General features: G+C 42.4%; 1 protein-coding gene across 1 annotated transcript in view; it reads left to right on the forward strand.

Moving 5' to 3' along the window:
• Positions 1-1399: 1399 nt before the first annotated feature.
• The window catches only part of LOC144538576 (uncharacterized), a 64886-nt gene continuing 46005 nt past the window's right edge, over positions 1400-20280 (forward strand). Inside the window, exons 1-10 of the mRNA XM_078283232.1 lie at positions 1400-1594; positions 3068-3155; positions 3274-3381; positions 3763-3955; positions 4608-4733; positions 5613-5736; positions 6349-6418; positions 7923-8037; positions 8522-8639; positions 15513-15625. Coding sequence (XP_078139358.1) covers positions 1452-1594; positions 3068-3155; positions 3274-3381; positions 3763-3955; positions 4608-4733; positions 5613-5736; positions 6349-6418; positions 7923-8037; positions 8522-8639; positions 15513-15625 — 1198 coding nt within the window. The 5' untranslated portion in view covers positions 1400-1451. The remainder of the gene's footprint in view (positions 1595-3067; positions 3156-3273; positions 3382-3762; positions 3956-4607; positions 4734-5612; positions 5737-6348; positions 6419-7922; positions 8038-8521; positions 8640-15512; positions 15626-20280) is intronic.

A 20280-nucleotide genomic window follows, 5' to 3' on the forward strand; every position in this document is an offset into this window, starting at 1 on the left:
GATGCAGTCGTTTCAGTGTCCTTAATTTTTAACTGCAGCGTTGCAGATGCCATTCACCAGCAGACACGTTCAGAGCTGAGGCTGAGGTCAAAGACGGTATCTGCTGTAACCCGCTTTCTCCCCCGCCAGGCGTCATGCCCACCAACTTATAGGAGCGCCCTCACCACCTGTGGAGGGCGCACACTTTACTTGATAAATAAAATAAATTAATTAATAGAAATAAACTTAAATGCGGCTCCTACACACCAGCCCCTAATTGTTCTCTATAGAATCAATTACTTAAATTAATTACAAAAGGAGCCATAAATAAACAACTGACCAATGTATTTAGAAAAATAAAGTATATACATTACATCCCTTTACTGATGTCTTGATCTTTAGAAAGAAGACCTATTCTTCAGTCTTATGCATTATGTAGACCTGATATGTTGTAACACCACAATAAAGAGCATTGAAGTGTCATAGATGTGTATGTTCATGAAATTGTATGCCTGAATGGAAATATTTAGGGTAGCCTATATGGACTGCTGGTCCAAATCTAGCCTACTGTTGAGAAATTTTCAGAAAAACTATCCCTTCAGATAGGCTGCTATCCCATATAGAACATACAGTATATGCATATTGTCTGTTTATAGCCAGGTATCTATGCATCTGTGTATTTTACATATAGACCTACTGTATAGCCTGTGTGCAAGTGTTTCATATATTTTTGTGAGTATTTAGTAGTATGCATATGTGTGTGTGATTTTGCATAGGCATATATATGAGTATTTTATTAGTCTGTGTGCAGGGAGTTAGTGGAGGGTAAACACCTTTCCATTTGCGGGTTTAAGTTTACATACCTTTTTAGGCTGACATAAAGCTTTATGATGTAAATTCATAGTACACATCATGCTATGTAGTATCAAACTGTTTTAAGTTATATGAAGTTTACCCACCTATTTGTTTAAATCACTATCGGTGTTAACATTTCGTGTGTGTGTGAGAGAGAGAGAGAGAGAGAGAGAGAGAGAGAGAGAGAGAGAGAGAGAGCGAGAGAGAGCGAGTGTGTGTGTGTATGTTTTTGAAAGATACACACTTCAGCCGGCTACATCTTCATTTGACAGCTGCTGACCAATCTTCCTGTGATGTAAAGCCTCTCTCGTTATTGACCAATAATATTATATATTAATATTAATCGATATTATTCAAATTAATATGATGTAATCATATTAATATAATCATATTGTCAACATCCACATGGTGTATCACCCTTCACTCCGCAGCTGCTGACTAATCTCTCTTTATTGTAAGGTCTCTGATTCATCCCGCCCATTTTCAGTTGACGGTGACGCAGAGAAAGGGGCGGGGCGAGTTTGACCGTTGACAGAATAGCGACAAACCAACCCGGTTTGCAGACAACTGTTTTCAAACTGACCACAGTTTGTTCCAACAAAGTGTGTGTTTTCACTATGAGGCGGAGAAGCAGCAGCAACGGCAGCCGGAGGAACTCAACAATAAAAAGACGGAGTGAGAATTTGGCTTTTGATGAATTCGGCTTTGCCCTAACTAAAAGAAAGGACCAAAAACTTCATCACCGATGTCACGATTACAGGTGCGTGATATGGGAGTAGTGTGGTTGGGTGTGTTGAGCCTTCACCACCATGTCTAACGTTACAGCTCCAGCAAAACTAGCTACAGTATCTTAAACCATTTATCTAACGTTAGACTCGTGGTCTTTAAAGGTCTTGGACGCAGTTAAATATACCTTTTTAAGGCACAAATGCATTTAAAAAGTTGGTTTCCTGTGTCATGGCATTAAAAGGTCTCAAAATTTGCTGAAACTTGCGGACACCCTGTATTCATGTGGCGGTGCAGAGGTGTGTTTGTTTATTTTATATCGAAAACTGTCATTTTTGTAAGAAAGTATCGTTTGAATGTTTCAGCAGTATTTGAGCATGTAACGCTAGTCAGAAACACAGTTAGCATGTAGTTTGTTCTTTTTAAATCGCTAAGGTTACATTGTAGTGGTGTTTTGTCTCGTTAAGTTAGAGCTCATTATTTAACTGTCATCACCTTTTTTAACATAATTGAAGATTACTTCGGTTAGTTGTGTACCTTGGCGCTCTCTGCTATGTGTTGTGCATATCTAATGTCAGTTGTGTTCTTTGTCTCTTACTCTAGTGTGTTAGCAGACTTCATTGACACTCTGTATTAGCTGTAGAAACAACAAATGTGATGTGAAGTCTCTAGCTATATGCACAGTTTATGTATTATAGGCTATATCTTCCCCCAATTGAGCTCAGTTAAAGATCTGTGTTTTAAACCTACCGACAGGGCTTGGCACTAGCCAATGCTTGTCATTACTGGCTAGGGCTGGTAAGTGTGTCAGTTGTAGCCTGCTACTCACTTTGGCAGGCAGCCAGCCTGTGACCAAGCTGTTCTATTATAAAAAAAACAACTTTTGCTTTTGCTTCTCAGAAATTCACCTGGCAAACTACTGAATCATTGTGTCTTATAAGCTGTTAGTTTCAAGTAGTTGGAGATACCCGTAGTGTCCAGTGAGTTATTGTTGTAGGACAGATGAGATTTTGAATTGTGATACTGATACCAATATTTTTGTATTGCAGCTGCCCATATTTTGTGCTGATATTCATCATCATGGCCCTCATCTTGACCCTTTTCGTGCCAAAAAAAAAGCGATGACAAGTATTCAGTGTTCCCCCAGAATTGTATTCTTGTCAGGGTGGAAAAGCCTCTGAAACAGGCTTAGACCATCATGGGACACTAAAACTCTCCACTGAAAGCCAGACTAATGAAATTATTTAGCAGCTCCTTAAGGCAGAGTGAGGCAGGTTTCATTGCAGGTTTTACAGACTGTTGAGTAAAATCAAACACCACTTTAGCATTACAGTTAGAGTGATATCATCTTAGACTAGCTGTCTGCAGCGAGGAACCTCCATTGTATGAGTAGTGGACCACATTGACTGAACCAGATCTGATTTTTAATAAAAGGTCAGTATTGGCCTGATATCAAAAACAGATATATTGGTCTAACCCTAGTGTTGTATTGTGTTGTTTCTGTCAGCTACCCCCAGCTGAGCTCGGTGAGGGTGAAGGAGCTGTGTGAGCTGCTCAGCTACTGGAATGGAGCCAGCTTCATCTGCAGGAGTCAGGTTGGGCTTTTTCTATTGTATTCTATACTATTCTGTTCACTTCTATTCAATTCAGTAAACTAGAGAAAAGAATAAATGAAGGGAATTCACCATACTATGTTTTATGTTTTCTTTCCAGATTGAGCGGTTTATCAGGATGGGTATTCCTCCGAGCTTACGAGGCAGAGTGTGGAAGTGTCTGCTCAGCATTGACAGTCTGAGAGAAACCAGTGACTTCAACTACCAGGTAGAGTATGGTAGAACTGCAATGGAGTGTCCTTTTGCGTCACACCGATAATGTTGTTGCCTAGTGTTCACTTGCAAAAGTGTGTTGTGTTGTTGGGTGAATTGAAACAAGATTTTGACCATTTAGTGTCACTACTGCCATTTCACAGAAATGCAAACAACTGAGATAAAATTCCCATATCATAACTTTTATTGGAGCTTCAACTAATCTGGGGTGACTGTATAGTCATTCACTACCACATTTTATTTTAAACTAATTAAAAAACAAATCAGGTAGTGAATGACTGTCCAGCCCCCCCTGCTGTGTTACATTCTCTCAATCTCTCAGAAGTGTGTTGGGTTTTCCAACAACAAAAGTGTGTGTTGTTGCCTGCCCCAACAGAAGTGCTTGTTGGAGGTGCGAGGGCCCCTGGTGGACTTGGGTGTCAGTGAGTACGGCATCCTGTCTGCCATAGCAACGCTGAGTGACACCCAGAACGACCTGGGTTCGAGCCATCAGCAGCCCTCCAGCTGCCCCGAGCCCTGCTACTCCAGAGACGACGTCACACTCTTTCGCCAGATCGCTCTGGACCTGCGTGAGTTCAAACAGGGCAATGAGATTGTAGGGTTTGTGTGTGTATGTAGTCCTGTTCTGCTGTTCTTGTGAGAACCTATTTGAGTTGTAGACCTTTAGAGTGAGGACTTTTTGGCTGGTCCCCACTTCTTCAAGGGGCTAGTTTAGGGTTAAGGTTAGGGTTAGGATAGGATTAGTTTCCGTTGGGTGTCTGTAGGTCCTTTTTTAAGCCTTAAAATTAATTACATTGATTTATCTAAATTCAGTGCTTAAATTGTCTTAAACATGGTTAAATGTTACCTTCTTTTCTGGTTTATTTTTGGGATGAAACTGCTCTTGAATTTTGTTTAAATTACCATTAAAATGTCTTAATAAGTACAACATTTACAGTGATTTGCAGAACCCTCTTGTCACACTGTTTTAGGATAGGGTAAGGATGAAGGTTGGGCATGTAGTGGGTTAGGGAATGAATGTAGTAAATGGAAGCTGCTCACAAGTCTTATAAGACACGTTTATGTGTGTGTGTGAGTGAGTGAGTGAGAGAGAGGGAGAAAGGTGAGAAATAATGAGGTACTCTTGATACTCCAAGTACAAACAGACTTTAGGTCCATCATTGAAATTGAAAAATCATAGAAGTAGTAGTATATATTCATTTTAACTTAACTGTTCCATAGAGCGTTCCTTCCCAACCCACCGCTCTCTGATGGGAGACAGTCCAGAGGCCATTGAGGGTCAGGCCAAACTCTTCAGGGTCCTCATCGCCTACGCCAAGTACAACCCTCAGGTTGGATACAGTCAAGGTAACGGTCTGAATGGCTGATCCATGGCTTTACTGTATTCATTTATGTATCACTGATTTTTAATATGCTGCTTCTCTGCTTATGTGCCACTTCATGGACTTATATGCTAATAGAAGGTATATAAACCATATCAACAGTATCCAGAGCTAAATAGACTACTTCTTTCTTTGCCATTGTGTTTTTCAAACGGGAGAAACGCTGAAGAAAATTTGTAATTCATTTTCAAGTGATTGTTATTAAGGTGCTGGTCCTATTCTACATCGACTGGCGGAGTACATTTGGGAGCATTACACCCTAACTTTCATATTGTGCTCCCTCAGTTCTTGATCCCTCTCAGAGGCCCTCCAATTTATTTATTTCATACACCTCTTCATGATTTTCCACTACAGCTAGGCCTGTCATCTGTGATTGGATGCAGATAGCTGCTGTACATACGTTGACCACTAGGTGGCAGCAGAGGACTGTCAATAAACAAGGAGTGAGCACATCACTCAGGACCTTATCCAATGCTTTAACAGTGGTGGTGATGAGGGCAGGTATACATGGCCTGCTCACTTCTCTGGGTATATAGTGTATACTCATCTACTCCAACATACTCCCATTTAAACATAAGGATGGTGAGGTTACAGTATGCATTCCTGTTCAGTAGTATACCCCACTGCTCCCAAGCAACCATTTTCACAGTGTCAGTCATGTGAAATAACATCTTAGGTTCTGTAACTTTTGTTTTTAACCATTTTTTATTGTAGTAATATATCACACACCCATGTCCCATTCTGTAGTGTTTTCCTGGAAATGCAAAATGTATGCTATGCTGTACTAGCATCTGTTTCTTTTCTTTTCTTTTGGGAAAAATGTGTGTGTGTGTGTGTCTCGCAGGGATGTCCTACATAGCTGCGGTGCTGCTGATGCAGTTAGGAGAGGAGGAGGCATTCTGGGCTCTTGCAGCCTTGTTGGATAAACCCAATTATCTGGCACAACTGTTTGACCTCAACCTCACCAAGTAAGAGTGGGCATGTTTTGAAAAGTACTATAAAGTACTGCATAGTATATATTTTTTTAAGAATAGCAGTTGGTTAACAAGGGAAATTGCGGGAAGGTAAAATGTTTACATTAAATTTTTTATCAAAGGTGCCACATGTAGCAATTAAACATCAGTGAAATCATTACTGCATTAATGTTGAAACATTGGTATGTTCACCGTAAACAAACAAGACCATTGCAGAGAAGATTAATGGCCTCTACTGACAGATTTGTCAGGAAATCTGCTGGATTGCTTTACAGCACACGGCCAAATTGCTTTACGGCACAAAACATGAAGAGGACGCTGATCTCCTGGCACAAACGGAGCTAAAGCTTTCAGAGTTTCTGGCAATGACAGATGGTGGAACAAATGAAAGGCCGATGGGGAAAAATCACTTCCAGCATGTTTGTCCTCTTCAGTAAAGAGAGAGAGAAAACAAACACACCCCCTAAAATTAGTTCCTGACAAAACCACCATTTTGAGTTTTTTCCGATGTGTCCACCACTGGAAGAGATTGTGCTTTTAAAAAAAGAAATTGGTGACGTGTGGCATGGGCGCAAACCTAAAACAAGGCTGGTCTTGTCTTATCAGGGTCCAGCATCAGGTGAAGGTGTTTGATCAGTTCCTGAAACACAGGAAGCCACAGCTCTGTCAGCACATGGTAAGTGCTTCTGGGGTTTCATTTCACTTCAGGTTTTTACTCACAGGGTTTCTACATAGAACGAAAGCCTGATAATATGCTTGTTCCTTGGCTTTATGGTACACTAAAATAGTGAAGCTGAGCGGATGGCAAACTTCAGAATGAGGTTTCTACCCCGTGGGCGGTATTTTCTCACACACGCGAACACACCGTACGGATTGCATTTACACCTGGCTGACTAGCTGAGATCTGATCACAATGTGAGCCAGGCCAACATTCCGATTGCAATGCGTGCCGTGTGCATTTACACTTGAATTTTTCTTTATGAGATATCCAGAAACAAATTGCATTTTAATGCCAGGTATATATGGGGCCATAGACAATGAGGATTTAGATTAGGGCACACTGAAATCTGGATGGAGACTGGTGCTTTTTTAATTTTGCAACTGGAGTTATTTGAGTTGCCTTAGATGGAAAGTGATCCTGGGAATCCATGATGACAGTGAGCAGTGTTTGTTTCAGGCAAGTTATGGCCAAGTGATGAGAAGTTCTGCTAGCGAGAGGCCACTGTGGTGCATCCATCACCAACTAGGCCCCTTTCTGCTGTCATTCACTCTGTTACACACACACACACACAAACTCATCATTCCTCCTCAGCCACACTACGATTGCAACTTTGACCCCCCCACTATGTTAAGCCCTTAGTGCGTGTGTGTGTGCGCACACACACACACACATGCTCACTCACTCATCTCCTGTCATTTGTGCTGCTTGAGTGTCTTTGAAGGGATTGTGGTACTTCAGGTCGACTCAGCAGATCTGGGAGAAAAGCTGCCCGTTTAGAGCCAACACACACGCATGCACACACACACCACAGGGGCTTATTGCAGGCAGTGGGGTGGACGCTGCTTAGTTTTCCCCCCCATACGGAAAAAGACTATTTCTGAAGATCAGAGGGTAGCGTTTTCTCTAATGATAGGGTCTTTGTAATAGAGCTGTGAGCAGAATACTGTAAAGGCAACTGCAAGCGAGCTGTAAACATTGATTTTTGTGCTGTGCAACCAAGCCGACCAGACCTGGGCAAACAGAGGCTGAATACATTTTGAATACCTGGCAAAAACATGAGGAGCTCATGATGCATCTTACTTTTCAAGTAATGTGTCCACTCTTAGAAGCAGTGAATCTGGTAATCGTACACCAAAACTAGTTAAAATATTGGAAAACCTGACCCGAAATGTACCAGTGAGTTTTTCTGGAGAAGCTGAAGGTCATCTATGAGCACACAACACCCTTTAGGAGGAAACATAAAGCCCTATGTAAGGAAAAGACACTTTTGAGAGACACTGTTTGACAAAATAAGATGCAAAATACTGCTTATTAAATGTACGGATGTTGGACGTTTTGGTTAGGAGGTCAAAAATAGCATTTGGCTGGAATGTCAATGAGTTGGATTAGTAGGGAAACAATACATTGTTTGGTTATGTTGTCTGCACCTTCCCTCCCCGTCCCCCCGACCCCCCTCCAGGAGTCAGTGGGAGTGTCATCAGTCCATTTTGTGATGCCATGGTTCTTTACCCTCTTCACCTCTCTGCCCTGCTGGGACTCTGTTCTGGCTGTCTGGGACCTCATCATACTGCACGGTACACACACACACACACACACATGGATGCACACACATACAAGTGTGAGAAACAATACACACACACATACATAAACACATAGAAACAAACACGCTTGCTTGTATTGTAAGTCTCTGGTATTTTGTATTGTGTCTAACTTATTCGTCACAATCTTATTTATCTTTTAACAATCTTTTATTCGCGTTCCTTCAGTGTGAAGGAGGCAATGTTTTTCATAGCTGTAATTAAGTTTTTTTAGTCTCCAAGGCAACTTTTATGTCCTTATTGTGTCTTTTCACTCATGTGGACATAAATATGACATTCTCGTCTGGTCTCGGGGAATCCTGGTAATCCTGGCAACATCACAGGTCTAATCTGACTCACAACCTTAATTACATGTCATTGTGTCTCTGTCTCCTATCTTTTCTTACTCTCCCTCTGTGTGTCCAATAAAGCATTCACGCCATAGAAATCATCTTTGAAAATGGCTCCCGTCTCTCCTCAGGCCTGTCAGCAGTGTTTCGTACTGCGCTGACCATCGTTCAGCTCCTGGAGGCTCGTCTGATGAACCTGAGTGATGAGGGAGCGGTGTTTCCCCTCCTCCTGAGGGTTCCTGTTGATGTGTAAGTAAAGTGGTGTTGGAGTGTGGAGTATTAATGTACACTACTGAGGGTGTACATATGTGCACACAGACATGCATACAGTGTTGCACACACGGACACATACATACATACATACATGCATACAGTTGTGGTTGCACTTCTTTTGGCTGAATACAAGCCTCCACCTTCATTTTCAGCTTTCACATAAATATAAAAAAAAATTACTTTGTTGTGCGTAGTATACATTTACCCCATTAAAAATGATAATATGCACACCATTAAAAGAGTGCAGTTTGGGACAACACTCGACTTGTGCTACCTTTTCCCCTTTTCATTCTATCCCATGTGTAGCTGATGCTGGAAAAGAAAACACAAGATGTGTCGTCCCAGACCACACTCGTGGATGTGTTGACAGAAGAATGTGCAGCACAGTTCTTCCAGAGCAGAGCTCAGCTTTTTAGACTTAGCCTTCAATAAAACCCCAGGCAGCTCATGAATATCAATCAGCTCATCAGGGCCGCGCAGACTGGACATGTTTTGACACTGAGCGTTCCAAGAAAAGTAACGTTTCATTGTTTTGCTATAGTTGCTTTTAGACATGTTTGGATTAAACATCCTTTATGCTAAATTAGTTTCTTCAATGGCAGCCCATGCAGCTTTCAGTCAGACCCCTCAGTCTCTCTCTCACTATGTTGAATATAAACGTCACATGCCGGCGGACATGTTTTGTTGACATGAAGCCGTTGTTATGGCAACTCAGCAGGGTCACTGGGTTTGTGTATACAGCCAGTGTGTCCGTGACGGACTGGTGAACAGCGCTTATTAAAATCCAGTTTATCATATTTGTTTTAATATCTAAGCTCCCGTCAAGTACTTTAATTTCACACTCATGTCTGCTTCTCTTTGTAGAAAAGGTCCCACTGTTGGGACCTCAGTTTGTTTACCTTGGCCAGAGATCTTAGAGTAGACTCGGGATAAAGGGGGGCCACGCTGCCAAGTAGTTTCCATCGACGCAGTTGTGTCACAGGCAGTGATAAAGCGTTTTATCATGAGGCGAAGGGAGAGGGGGGGGGGAGAAGGCGTTAGAGGTACAGCAACAATGACTTGCAAAGTGGTTTGTGAAGGACAAATTATTAAAATTAGTTGGGTCACAGTTGTACAACAATTTGACTGCCTGATTTTGACAGTTAAATCTGATGTGAAGAACACTTTCATTTACCATTTGATTTTTCATTTGTTCACCCGTAACATTTTATAAACATTTCAATACCACTTAATATAATATATGTCCTCTACAATAAGCCCTCTTTTCTGCGCTACAAGAAAAGGCAAAGCACATTGCGGTCTGTGTGCGAATCTCTATTTCTGTTTGCATATGCAAACATCAAGGGCTTCCAGTCCAGCACTGACAGTCCCATTTTGTTCCAGCTCTGGTGTTCAGTGGGCAGCCTGCCATCATGTCGCATTGAGAGGTCCTTGTTGCCCGCTTGGCATCATTTTAAAAGCCTGGTCAGGAGTCAACACTAAGTGGTCTGACTGTCTCTCAGGGCTGGATCCTCTTACACTGGGAAGATATTGTTGAAGAAAGAGAGAAAGGGAGGGAATGGGGCAAAAGAGAGAGAGGAAGATAAGTGAGGGGTGAGAGAGGGAAGTGGCTAGAGAGAGGAGAAGGTACACTAATTGGGGGAGTAAAAAGAGAGAGAGTCCTAGTGAGAGAGAAATCGAGGTAGGGAGTAAGAAAGGTAGTAGAGGATCTTCAGCCTCTCTTTTCTTTGAGGTTCTCTGCTCTTTTGCTCTCTGTGAATGGTGTAAATGGGAGTTGTCATGCCCCCGTATTGGTCATTCTGATTAATGATTGGTTGAGAGGCTCATCCATCTAGCATGACTGTGTCTGTCTACACTGAGCTGTCAATCAGCTGTCACCTCAGTCATGGACGGCAACAATAACCCCCAACCCCCCCCTTGCTCCTCATCTAAATTTGGGACATAGCGTAGATCAACAGAGCTTTGGACTGTTTTCGTCTTCACCTCCTCCAGTGTCCTTACACCACTTCTTCACTCCCACCTCTCCCCCTTTCACTCAATGTTAACACCCCCTCTACCTTCCCTAATCTCTCTTTCTTTCTCATCTATCTGCGTTCTCCTCAATATTCAGTGCCTTCACACATCCCACAATCCCTACATACACCTCTTAGCCTCTTGCTTTTTCTATCCATCAATCTCTTTGCTCTATATCTTCTAAGCATGTGCACAACTCAAGATTTTTGTAGTTACTTAATAGTGATGTGATCAGAAATACAAAACAAATAGGAAAACTTTGATCCCCCATCAGAAATGAATCAGAGTTGTGTCCAAAAAAAACCCAAAAACAAATCCTGACCAAAACTGTACATTGGCATGAACGCAGTGTTTGTGTTGTTATATCATTGAATTCAGTGCGCTTGGTTTGCTTTGTGGGCTAATCAGTTGGCTAATCCAGTCATGAAATACATCATTAGGTTTTATTTTGTTTTCCAGGAAATATATTTTTAATTGTCCAGCTAAAAGTGTGTAGAGCAATTTAAAAAAAAAAAAAAAAAAATTCACATTCCAAATTTGAAGGCTGATAATGAAGCTCTAGACTGAACAATCACAGTTATGTATTTGAATTATGGTGTTATGGTTAACATTCATATATAAATAATTATTAATCCTGTATTCTCACACAACCCATAACCTCCTCTACCCCTTTACTCACTCTTGTCTCTGTCTGTCTGTCTCTCTCTCTCTCTCTCTCTCTCTCTCTCTCTCTCTCTCTCTCTCTCTCTCTCTCTCTCTCTCTCTCTCTCTCTCTCTCTCTCTCTCTCTCTCTCGTCCATATATCTCTCTCTCGTCCATATATCTCCTCTCCCCCTCCCATTTACTCCGTCTTCCCTCTCCCCCTCCTGTCTCTCTTTCTCCTTCTCTATACTCCCTCCTACTCACTGCCCATACACATCTTATCCCTCAGTGCCCTCATCAGCCCTCTGCCGCTCCTATCTCTGTCTATCTTTCTCTTGCCTCTCCCCCCTCCTCCTTCGCAGCAGTCAATTCCCATACACCTCCCTGGGCTGTCCCTCCTCCTCTGTGTCTCTCGTTCTCTCTTCCGCCCCCTCTCCTCCTCCTCCGTGCCTCCTTTCATTCATTCATTTATCCCCATTGACACCCTCGTTCTGCTGGAGGGGTTGACACATCATTTGTTTACTTCACACTGACAAGGCCGGCTTCAATAAAGCCCTTGCTTCCTTTTTTTTTTTTTTTTTTTTTTTTTTTTTCAATCATCAGACCATTGGGCTTTTATAACTCCCAACTGTCGCATTTAAAGGGATGTTGCACTTTATTTTACAATCAAAGAAGTTGGCCCACATTCACAAAGCATCTCAGATTTTGCCTTCAGGTTCAGGATCACTCAGTGGGTCCCTCTTGTGTGCCTTGCTCATCCTTTTTGGAACAATATGCATTAAAGGATTTGGATTTTTTTGTTTCCTCCCCATTCGCCTGTCCCAAGTACAGATCTGTGTCTTAGTTTTTCACAGAGCCTTTGAGCAAACTGATCTATATTATTGGTCTGGTGTTGGATCCGTTTAAACATCCTGTAGTGTAAACCTACCTTGAAGCAGTGCCTTTACAAAACAGATATCAAAGCTATGATGGATGTGAGTCCAGATTCCAGTTTCTGTGTATTCCCTTGAGACACATAGATACACACCATTTCACGGTCACACACCCACACAGAGGTCAGAGGAGAGGCCTGGCTGTGGTACTACTGAAGTTTATAATGGCCAAGAAAACAACAGTGTCATGCATAGATGTGTTTTTGCAAAGGTGAATAGAATGTCAGAGGTTTAATTGGTGTGAGTCAACCTGACGAGTTTTAATCTTTCACTTTTGTAGAACACTTAGGCTACAAATTTTTTGTGCTCGTATCCCTACAGGGATTTATGGAAGGTCACCCAGCAAAATTGGCTGCTCTGGGGATCCCCCACTCGCACTGCACTTTCATTTTAAAGGAAGGAAGGAAATCAAGGAAAAGTAGTCCATGGCATTTTTTTTTCGATCTGTATCCTGTGTCTAACTTTCCAAGAAGTCAACTTGAAGTCCTTGCAGTTATTAATATTGAGAGACGGGGGGGGGGGGGGGGGGGGAGTCCTGAATGCATCTATGGAGCAGTGCATGCTGACAAGTGAAGAAATTGTAGGAAAGTGAAATATAGCTTTAATGATAACATTACCCTAAAACCTTCATCTAGGGTATCTATGATTTTGGACATTTTGTTACATTTTGTAATATTTATGAGAAACCCTCTCCTAAAGCTAGAGACCAATCTGTGAGATCACGAAGAGTCATATTTTGCATCCAAATGAGCTTCATTTCATTGCATTAAAAATTATATGAATTTGTACATAGGTTGGATTCTCACCTTAGGTCAATTTTACATGTTTTTGCTGCATATAAATCCCTTACTCTCCATATGGGCTTATTGGTTTGTTATCCATCTGTTACAGTTGATGGAGTGTTTTTTTGATATATCGATCCCTGAAGAAGAAATTCTCTTTTCTCTTGCCGCCACAGTTTCCAAAGTTTTAATATAAATCTCTACTGTGGTATAATATAGTGCTGTGAAAATGCTGTGCTCATTTGGGTTGATGTTGAACTTGGCCTCTTCCGGCATGTTGCCATCTGTCAAATACATGCTGGGATCTGTACCCATCATCCATTCATCTTCACCCATGATTGCTCCCTCTCTTTTCATTCTCTCCCATGCACTCTATCTTCCCTCCCCATTTCTCCCTACACCCATTTGTCATTTATAGGGGATTGGATGGCTCAACCCTGAGATCTATCCTAATTACATATCACTTTTTTTTACCACCTCGCGTCCTCCCTCCTTCCATTCCAGTCTGTCTCCTTCCCTATTCCTTCTCCTTCTTCCCTTTCTTGTCTTTCGCTCGCAGGGTGTCCGTGGGGTCTTAAAAAGTATTAAAAGGTAATAAATCAATTTAGTGAAAATTAAGGCCCTTAAAAACTATTAAAAAGTCTTAATCGCCATTTTATGAGGTATTACATTTTGTAGCTATTTTTTCTATGTGAATAGCCTATTTGTCCAAAGAGTTTGTGTGCTAAAAGTTTGTGTGAATTTATTTATTTTGCTCCTCACAACTGCTACAACAAACTACAACCGGAAACAGTAATGCATAACCCGGAAGTAAAGAGACACCCTCTTGTTCACCGGGCGAATTGCATAGCCGCGTAGCGCTTGTGGGATTCTTCTGTGTAGGCTGTCACTAAACTAACAAACGTAACGGGGAAATGCAAGTTCTCGGACAAGTGGTTGGAGGACACTGAATTTGCACCATGGCTGAGGCCTGTCACTGGGAATAATCGGTAGGCGTATTGCTCGGTGTGTAAGAAAGCAATAAGTGTAACCTCGATGGGGATCAACGCTATTCGGTCCCATATGCACAGTAGTCACAAGAGCAAAGCATGCAAAGACCACAGAGATTTTTGTTAATGACCGTGTTGTGTGTGTGTGTGTGTGTGTGTGTGAGCGTGTTACTGTTATTACTTTTAATAAACCTTGCCTTTGGGTTAGTCACTCAATTTATTCTCTTGAGCTTTGTTCCCTCCCGGCCTATCTGAATTCTGTTGTATTGATACAGTGGTCCATAGAAGTTATCGCAAACTAAGACTGTTTAGTTTTGCAATCTCAAAATCAATGTATAGTAAATGTAAGTTAAAGGTGTGTCGCTGATGTAACCGGTTACAGCTCGAAGTGGCGTTGAGGTCTTAAAATATATTGAAAAGGTCTTAAAAAAGGTCTTAAAAGGTATAGAATTTAACTTCAGGATTCCTGCATATACCCTGGCTCTCCCCCATCAGTCCTTTCCTCCATCAGTCTGTACTGCAGGGCCCAGTATACTCTGTTGCTCAGCGTTACCCAAGTTCAGGACACATCTTTACAGGGTGTCCGCGGGTCCTTAAAATGTCTACAAAGTCTTAAGTTATCTAAATTTAAGGCCTTAAAGTATTAAAATGTCTTAAACACAGTAATAAGAAGTGTTAATGTTTTGACCATGTAGTGCAGTTTTATTTTTAATTAAGTTTCCTTTTAATGCAGCTATAAAATTAAATTAAAAGGGGAAGGGTTACTGAGCAGCAGGAACCGGTGAGCAAATCGGTGAGGTGAAGTTATGAATGGTCTATTCTGATATTATGGAGGGTAAGTTTAGTGCGACTTAAGCAAAGTCTAGGTCGTTACAGTACTCACTTGTCAATTGCTCTTTAAGAGTTGGTTGGTCGGCTGGGGAAGTGGGAAGCGACCCGCACACCAGCACATGCACAGACACGCAAAACAACCCACTCTCGCAGTCTGAACGTGGGACCATCTCACACACAACAGAAGAAAGTTTTTTGTTTTTTATTACACATTCAGAAAAGCTCACTCGCCACCCGGACTGGTAGACTACATTTTCGTCTCAGGCAACTTAAAAAGTATTTGCAAAATTTCCATCCCTGATTACGGGAATCATTTTTTCAAGTTGACAGGCTTTCAGATACTTTGGCAGGGGAGCTGGCGAGCCGCCAAGGTATTAACATTATGTGGGAAACACTGCAATTAGCTATGTTCAGTCTGAAATAGTCTGTTTTTGCTGACAGCTTTTTGTGGGTTTTTTTATATTGATTGTTAAATTGGTCTTAAATTCAATTCCAGGTAGCATTAAGAAGGTCTTAAAAAATCGTAAACCTGCACCCTGCTTTACATCTCCTGTGTTTTTCCACCCTCTCTCTATCCCTCCTTCTCTCTCTTCCTCCCTTGTTTCTCTACCATCCTCTTTCCTTACATACACACCTCCCCACTCCCTTCCTCTCCTGCAGGGCCCAGTATACTGTGTTGGTTCCGGCCCTGTGGAATACCGAGGTCCAAGACTGGGAGATTAAATGCATGAACAGCCTGGTACTGGACGAGACCCACCATGGACCCAAGACTGGTAAACAACACACACACACACACACACACACACACACACACACACATACAAAGCAGTTGTTTTTATGGAGGGGTGGATAATGCAGAAGGACACTTGGGACCACTCAGCAAACAGTGGCTCAAACTCAGGTAACTCAGTCAAACCTACACCGCTTAACCTTTAGTGTCACACATGCTGATCCTGTTACACTCACACACACACAATGGTTTTGTTCTGCAGTCTTAACGTCGATGTGTATGGCGGTTTGACCCTGGGGAGGACATCTCCAGCTTGTCCCTGAGACCACTGTCACAATAGGAGGAAACAGTCACTCCTTGTTCACCTCCTCCTCTCTTTCGCTTCTGTTCACCGCTTGTTAAATGTTAAACTGCCTGCTAAGACGCTCAGCTCTAACATTACACACTGCTCTCTTCAGTCAGTGGCTTTCCATATAGACTTTTCATTTTCCTTTTCATTTTTTGCTGTTGTTTGCTACTGTTGATGGGCTCACAGTATTGGGAAACAACTTATCAGTGGAGGTTTAAACTTGACAACTTTTAAAGCTGTTACTCCTAAAATCTTGTCAATTTAAAAATATCTGCCAATGGGGTAATTTCACTTGTTTCCAGTGCAGTCTCTCATGTTTCAAGAACCTTGTACAAACTTGAAATCCTGAAATGGGTCAGAGCTAAGAGCCATCAGTTCAAGATCATGTCACTTGATTAAAGAAAATTCTTGAAAAAAGTAGATTTTTATTGGAAACAGGTGAAATCTTCCCCATTAGTAGACTTTTAGGTTGTTTTAAGAAAAATACACTGTTAAGACTCAATACTGCATTACTAAACTGGTTAAGACGGATATTTTTTTAATTGTATCACAGTCGATTGGAGTATGCCGAATAGCAAGATGTGGCAAATAAAGTGTTGAAAACCCTCTGATGCTGCTCACAGGCCTCACACTACCTTAACAGAGTGGTGTGTATTCGGTTGAGTTGATTTGATTTCATTCTGGCTCCCCCACAATGGTTGAGCCTTTAAGAAGCTACCTCTTACTGTGGGTGGGGGGCATCAGTTGACAATCTCCCAGAGAGAGAAAAAGGACTCCATTAGCTGACTGTCTACCTCACCCTGCTCTCATGACAAACTGTATGTAACTGACTGCTCGCGTGTGTGTGAGTGCGTCTGTGTGTGTGCGTGCACGCCTACAATAACTTGACAGATCAAAGGAGCTTTTATCTTCTTACGGTTGTTCAGGTATCAGTTCTACGAGATCTGTAAACCCCTCACCACTGGAGTCTCGTCTTCACACAAGACAGACAGATAGGAATGTAGTCCTGGTGTGTGTGTGTGTGTGTCCATGCGTGTGAGCGTGCATGTGTCTGTGCATGCATCCCGACAGACTCGGAGAGGCTATAAGGATGAGTCACAGGTTGGTGGCCCCGGGGCAGTCTTTGTCAACGCAGATGGGAAGAGGGAGAGGGGCCAGAGAAAGAGAAGACAGTGTGTTTTGAAAGAGAGAGAACGTATGAGAGAAGGAGAGTTGTGTGAGCAAGAGAGTATTTGCGAAAGGGCAGAAGAATTTGAGAGAGCAAAAGAAGCTTCCTTCTGGGGCAATTGGAAGCCACAAAAGCATGTTTTACCGTGGGGATAATCCATCACCCTCGTGTTTGTGTATGCATGCCCACCTGTGTGTGTGTGTGTGTGTGAGTGTGAGTCAGGATGAGTCATCCTTATTTGCAGGCCTGTCAGACTGTCTCGCCCTGGGGGCAGCAGGGAGAAAGGAGCTGATTCACTCGCTGCCTCCTCGACACAATCCAACATGCCTGTATATTCTCTCTCTCTCTCTCTCTCTCTCTCTCTCTCTCTCTCTCTCTCTCTCTCTCTCTCTCTCTCTCTCTCTCTCTCTCTCTCTCTCTCTCTCTCTCTCTCTCTCTCTCTCTCTCTCTCTCTCTCTCTCTCTCTCTCTCTCTCTCTCTCTCTCTCTCTCTCACCATCATCACTGTGGTATTGCAAATCTTATGGTATGTGCTAAAGGATACATTGGCTTATTTTCAACCTGGCCCTTATTTTCCTAGTTTTTGCCATCATGATAATTGATTGTGTTCAACATTTCATCACTCACTTCACTGTAGAGCTTTACAAACCTCCAGTTCACAGGGGCCGCTGCTCTCCAATACACACCCACAGGGCCAACATAATCTCTATCAGTCGAATCCAAAAAATGATTAAAACACATCCTTTCAACACAATCACATTAACAATCCTTTAAGGCTAGCCAAAAAATCAACAGATCCAAAAGCATTTTGAACTAAACGATAACATTAAAATGGATAGTTCAGGGCCGGTTTTTCGTGAAAATTAGTATATGTTGCCAGTAGCACATTAGAGCATGGTTTATTGCAAGAGCTGTTTCTGAAAAGTATCATTTATCAAAGTATCACGGCTGCCTGTCATGGATGATGAGCAGCCCTGACCGTGCATAAAGCAACAAGGATCAATCGTTGATGTATTTATCCCTGTCAGGATGGTCGTTGACTTAAACATCACCAATCCATAGCCATTAACTCCACTTTATTGCCAAATGTTAGCTCAATAAAAAGGAATAGAAAAGGAATAGCTTATTTAGCAAACAAAATGCACATACCGGTACACATTCATTTTATAAGACAATTTGTTTGAAAATTATATTATATATTATTATATCTCTGAGAAAAAGCATTTTAGTCCATATATACAGCATATTTTGTGACAGAAAACTATTAGGAAGGTGCTAGATGTGATTTTTCACTATGAATTTCATGGTATTTTGGTGCAGCGCCCCCGTGAGAGTAAGGGTTCTTGTGGATGTTGTTGTTGTAGAGAGTTTCAGGTGTGACAGCGGGGTCTCTGGGGCCTGTCCAACAGCGGGCCCGCTTGGCTGAGTCAGCATAAAGGACAGAGCGGTAGCGACTTCAGGTTTATGCTGAGTCAGGCTGAGAAGCTGTGGGCGCAGGTAGTGGCGTCCTGCCCCCTTCTGCGAGCTACTCTTCTGTTCTGCTCCTGCTGTAATCCTCCTCTCCTCTCCTCTCCTCTCCTCTCCTCTTTGTACTCCTTTCCTCCCCTCTCCTCTCGTCCTCTTTACACTCCTTTCCAGTCAGTCTGAGAAAGCCTGTCCCCTCAACAGACTTGTACTCACACCGCAGCCCCTCCTCTCCACCTCTGTTTATCTCCTCCTCTACCCTCCTCTCTTATTCTCACCTTGCCTCACTGCAACACTCTGTTCCTCTCCCCTCCCCTCTGCTACCCTCCTGTCTCCTCCACTTCACTCCTCTCATCTTGTCTCACCTCTCCTCTCCTCGCCTTTCCATACATTTCCCTCTCCATCTCCCCTCATATCTCTCCTGTCATGCCCCTCTCCTTTACTCCTATCCTCTACTCCTCCTCTACATTTCTCTCCTCTCCTTGCCTCTCTTATTTCTTCCACTCTGCTCTCATTTTTTATTATTTCCCACTTTACTTGACTTTTCTCCTCTCCCTGCCTCATCACATTCCCCATTCTTTCCCCTGACCTCTCCTCTCGTCTCCTCTCCTGTCCTCTCCTCTTTTTGCCTAACCTCACCTCTTTCTTGCATTTCCTCTCCTCTCTCATTGCCTTCCTTCCCCTCCCCTCTCCTGTCCTCTTGTGTCTCCTCTCTCCTCCTTTCCTCCTCTCTGCTGGTACACCAGCAGATGCCAGTGTCCTGTTCCCCTCAGCAGGGCTCCCATGGTACCTACGCTGTTGTCTTCCTGTCTGCCTGCTGCCAGAGCCGGAGTGCAGTGACTCAGCATTCACTTCATTCACTGCCCCCAGACAACCTCCTGCTTACATTTCTGCTTACATACTTGTATTTCTTGTAATTCCCGCATTGCAGAATAATGGCATTGATGGTCTGTATTTTTGCATGCGCTTTCTATGACAGTCATGGCGTTGTAGCCACCATGGCTGAACACAAAGAAAAGAGCGCCACCTACAGAAACTCAAACTTCATCAACAGAAAATCCAAGGAACAAGTCATCACAGTACTGGAGACACTGTTTGATTGGCAAGGGATTTCTGGGAAGTGCAGTGCAGAAACACCACAGGATTGAGCGCTGAGCAAAAAAAAAATCTAGTCAAATTAATGTAAGACATAGAATTGGTTTATAAGTCCATCAGGATGGCATTATGCTGTCATCAGGTCGTAATTTTGAACAAAATATTTCTGACGATTTCTTTCTATTGAGCACTATCAACATGGAACACAATAAAACACTGTCAAATCTCTGTCGCTTTTAGAAAGGAAACCGTTTCAGAGAAATTCTTCCAAAAAGTTTAATGATGCCTCTTTTTCTACTAGTTATTTTGGATTGTCATCTCGGGACAGCTTCAACTTTTTCCTTACTCTCACCATCACTGACCTCCGTGTCCATCTGTGCTCTCTCTCGCTCTCTCTCTTTCTCTATCTCTCTGTTTTTCTCTTATATCTCCTTATTCACACCATTTTTGACCTCGCTATCCATCTGTTCTGCTCCACTGCAGTGTTATGTATATATATTAGTGTGTGTGTGTGGCAGGACTGCATCAAAATCTGTTCTATGCCTTTGTCTAAACAAGGACAAAGTCAACACCACTGTCTGGCTTCCGCAGCTGTGGATAAATAGATCAGGTACAGAAGAGCA

The sequence above is a fragment of the Centroberyx gerrardi genome, chromosome 4 (genome assembly GCF_048128805.1).
Source record: "Centroberyx gerrardi isolate f3 chromosome 4, fCenGer3.hap1.cur.20231027, whole genome shotgun sequence".
Classification (NCBI taxonomy): Eukaryota; Metazoa; Chordata; class Actinopteri; order Beryciformes; family Berycidae; genus Centroberyx; species Centroberyx gerrardi.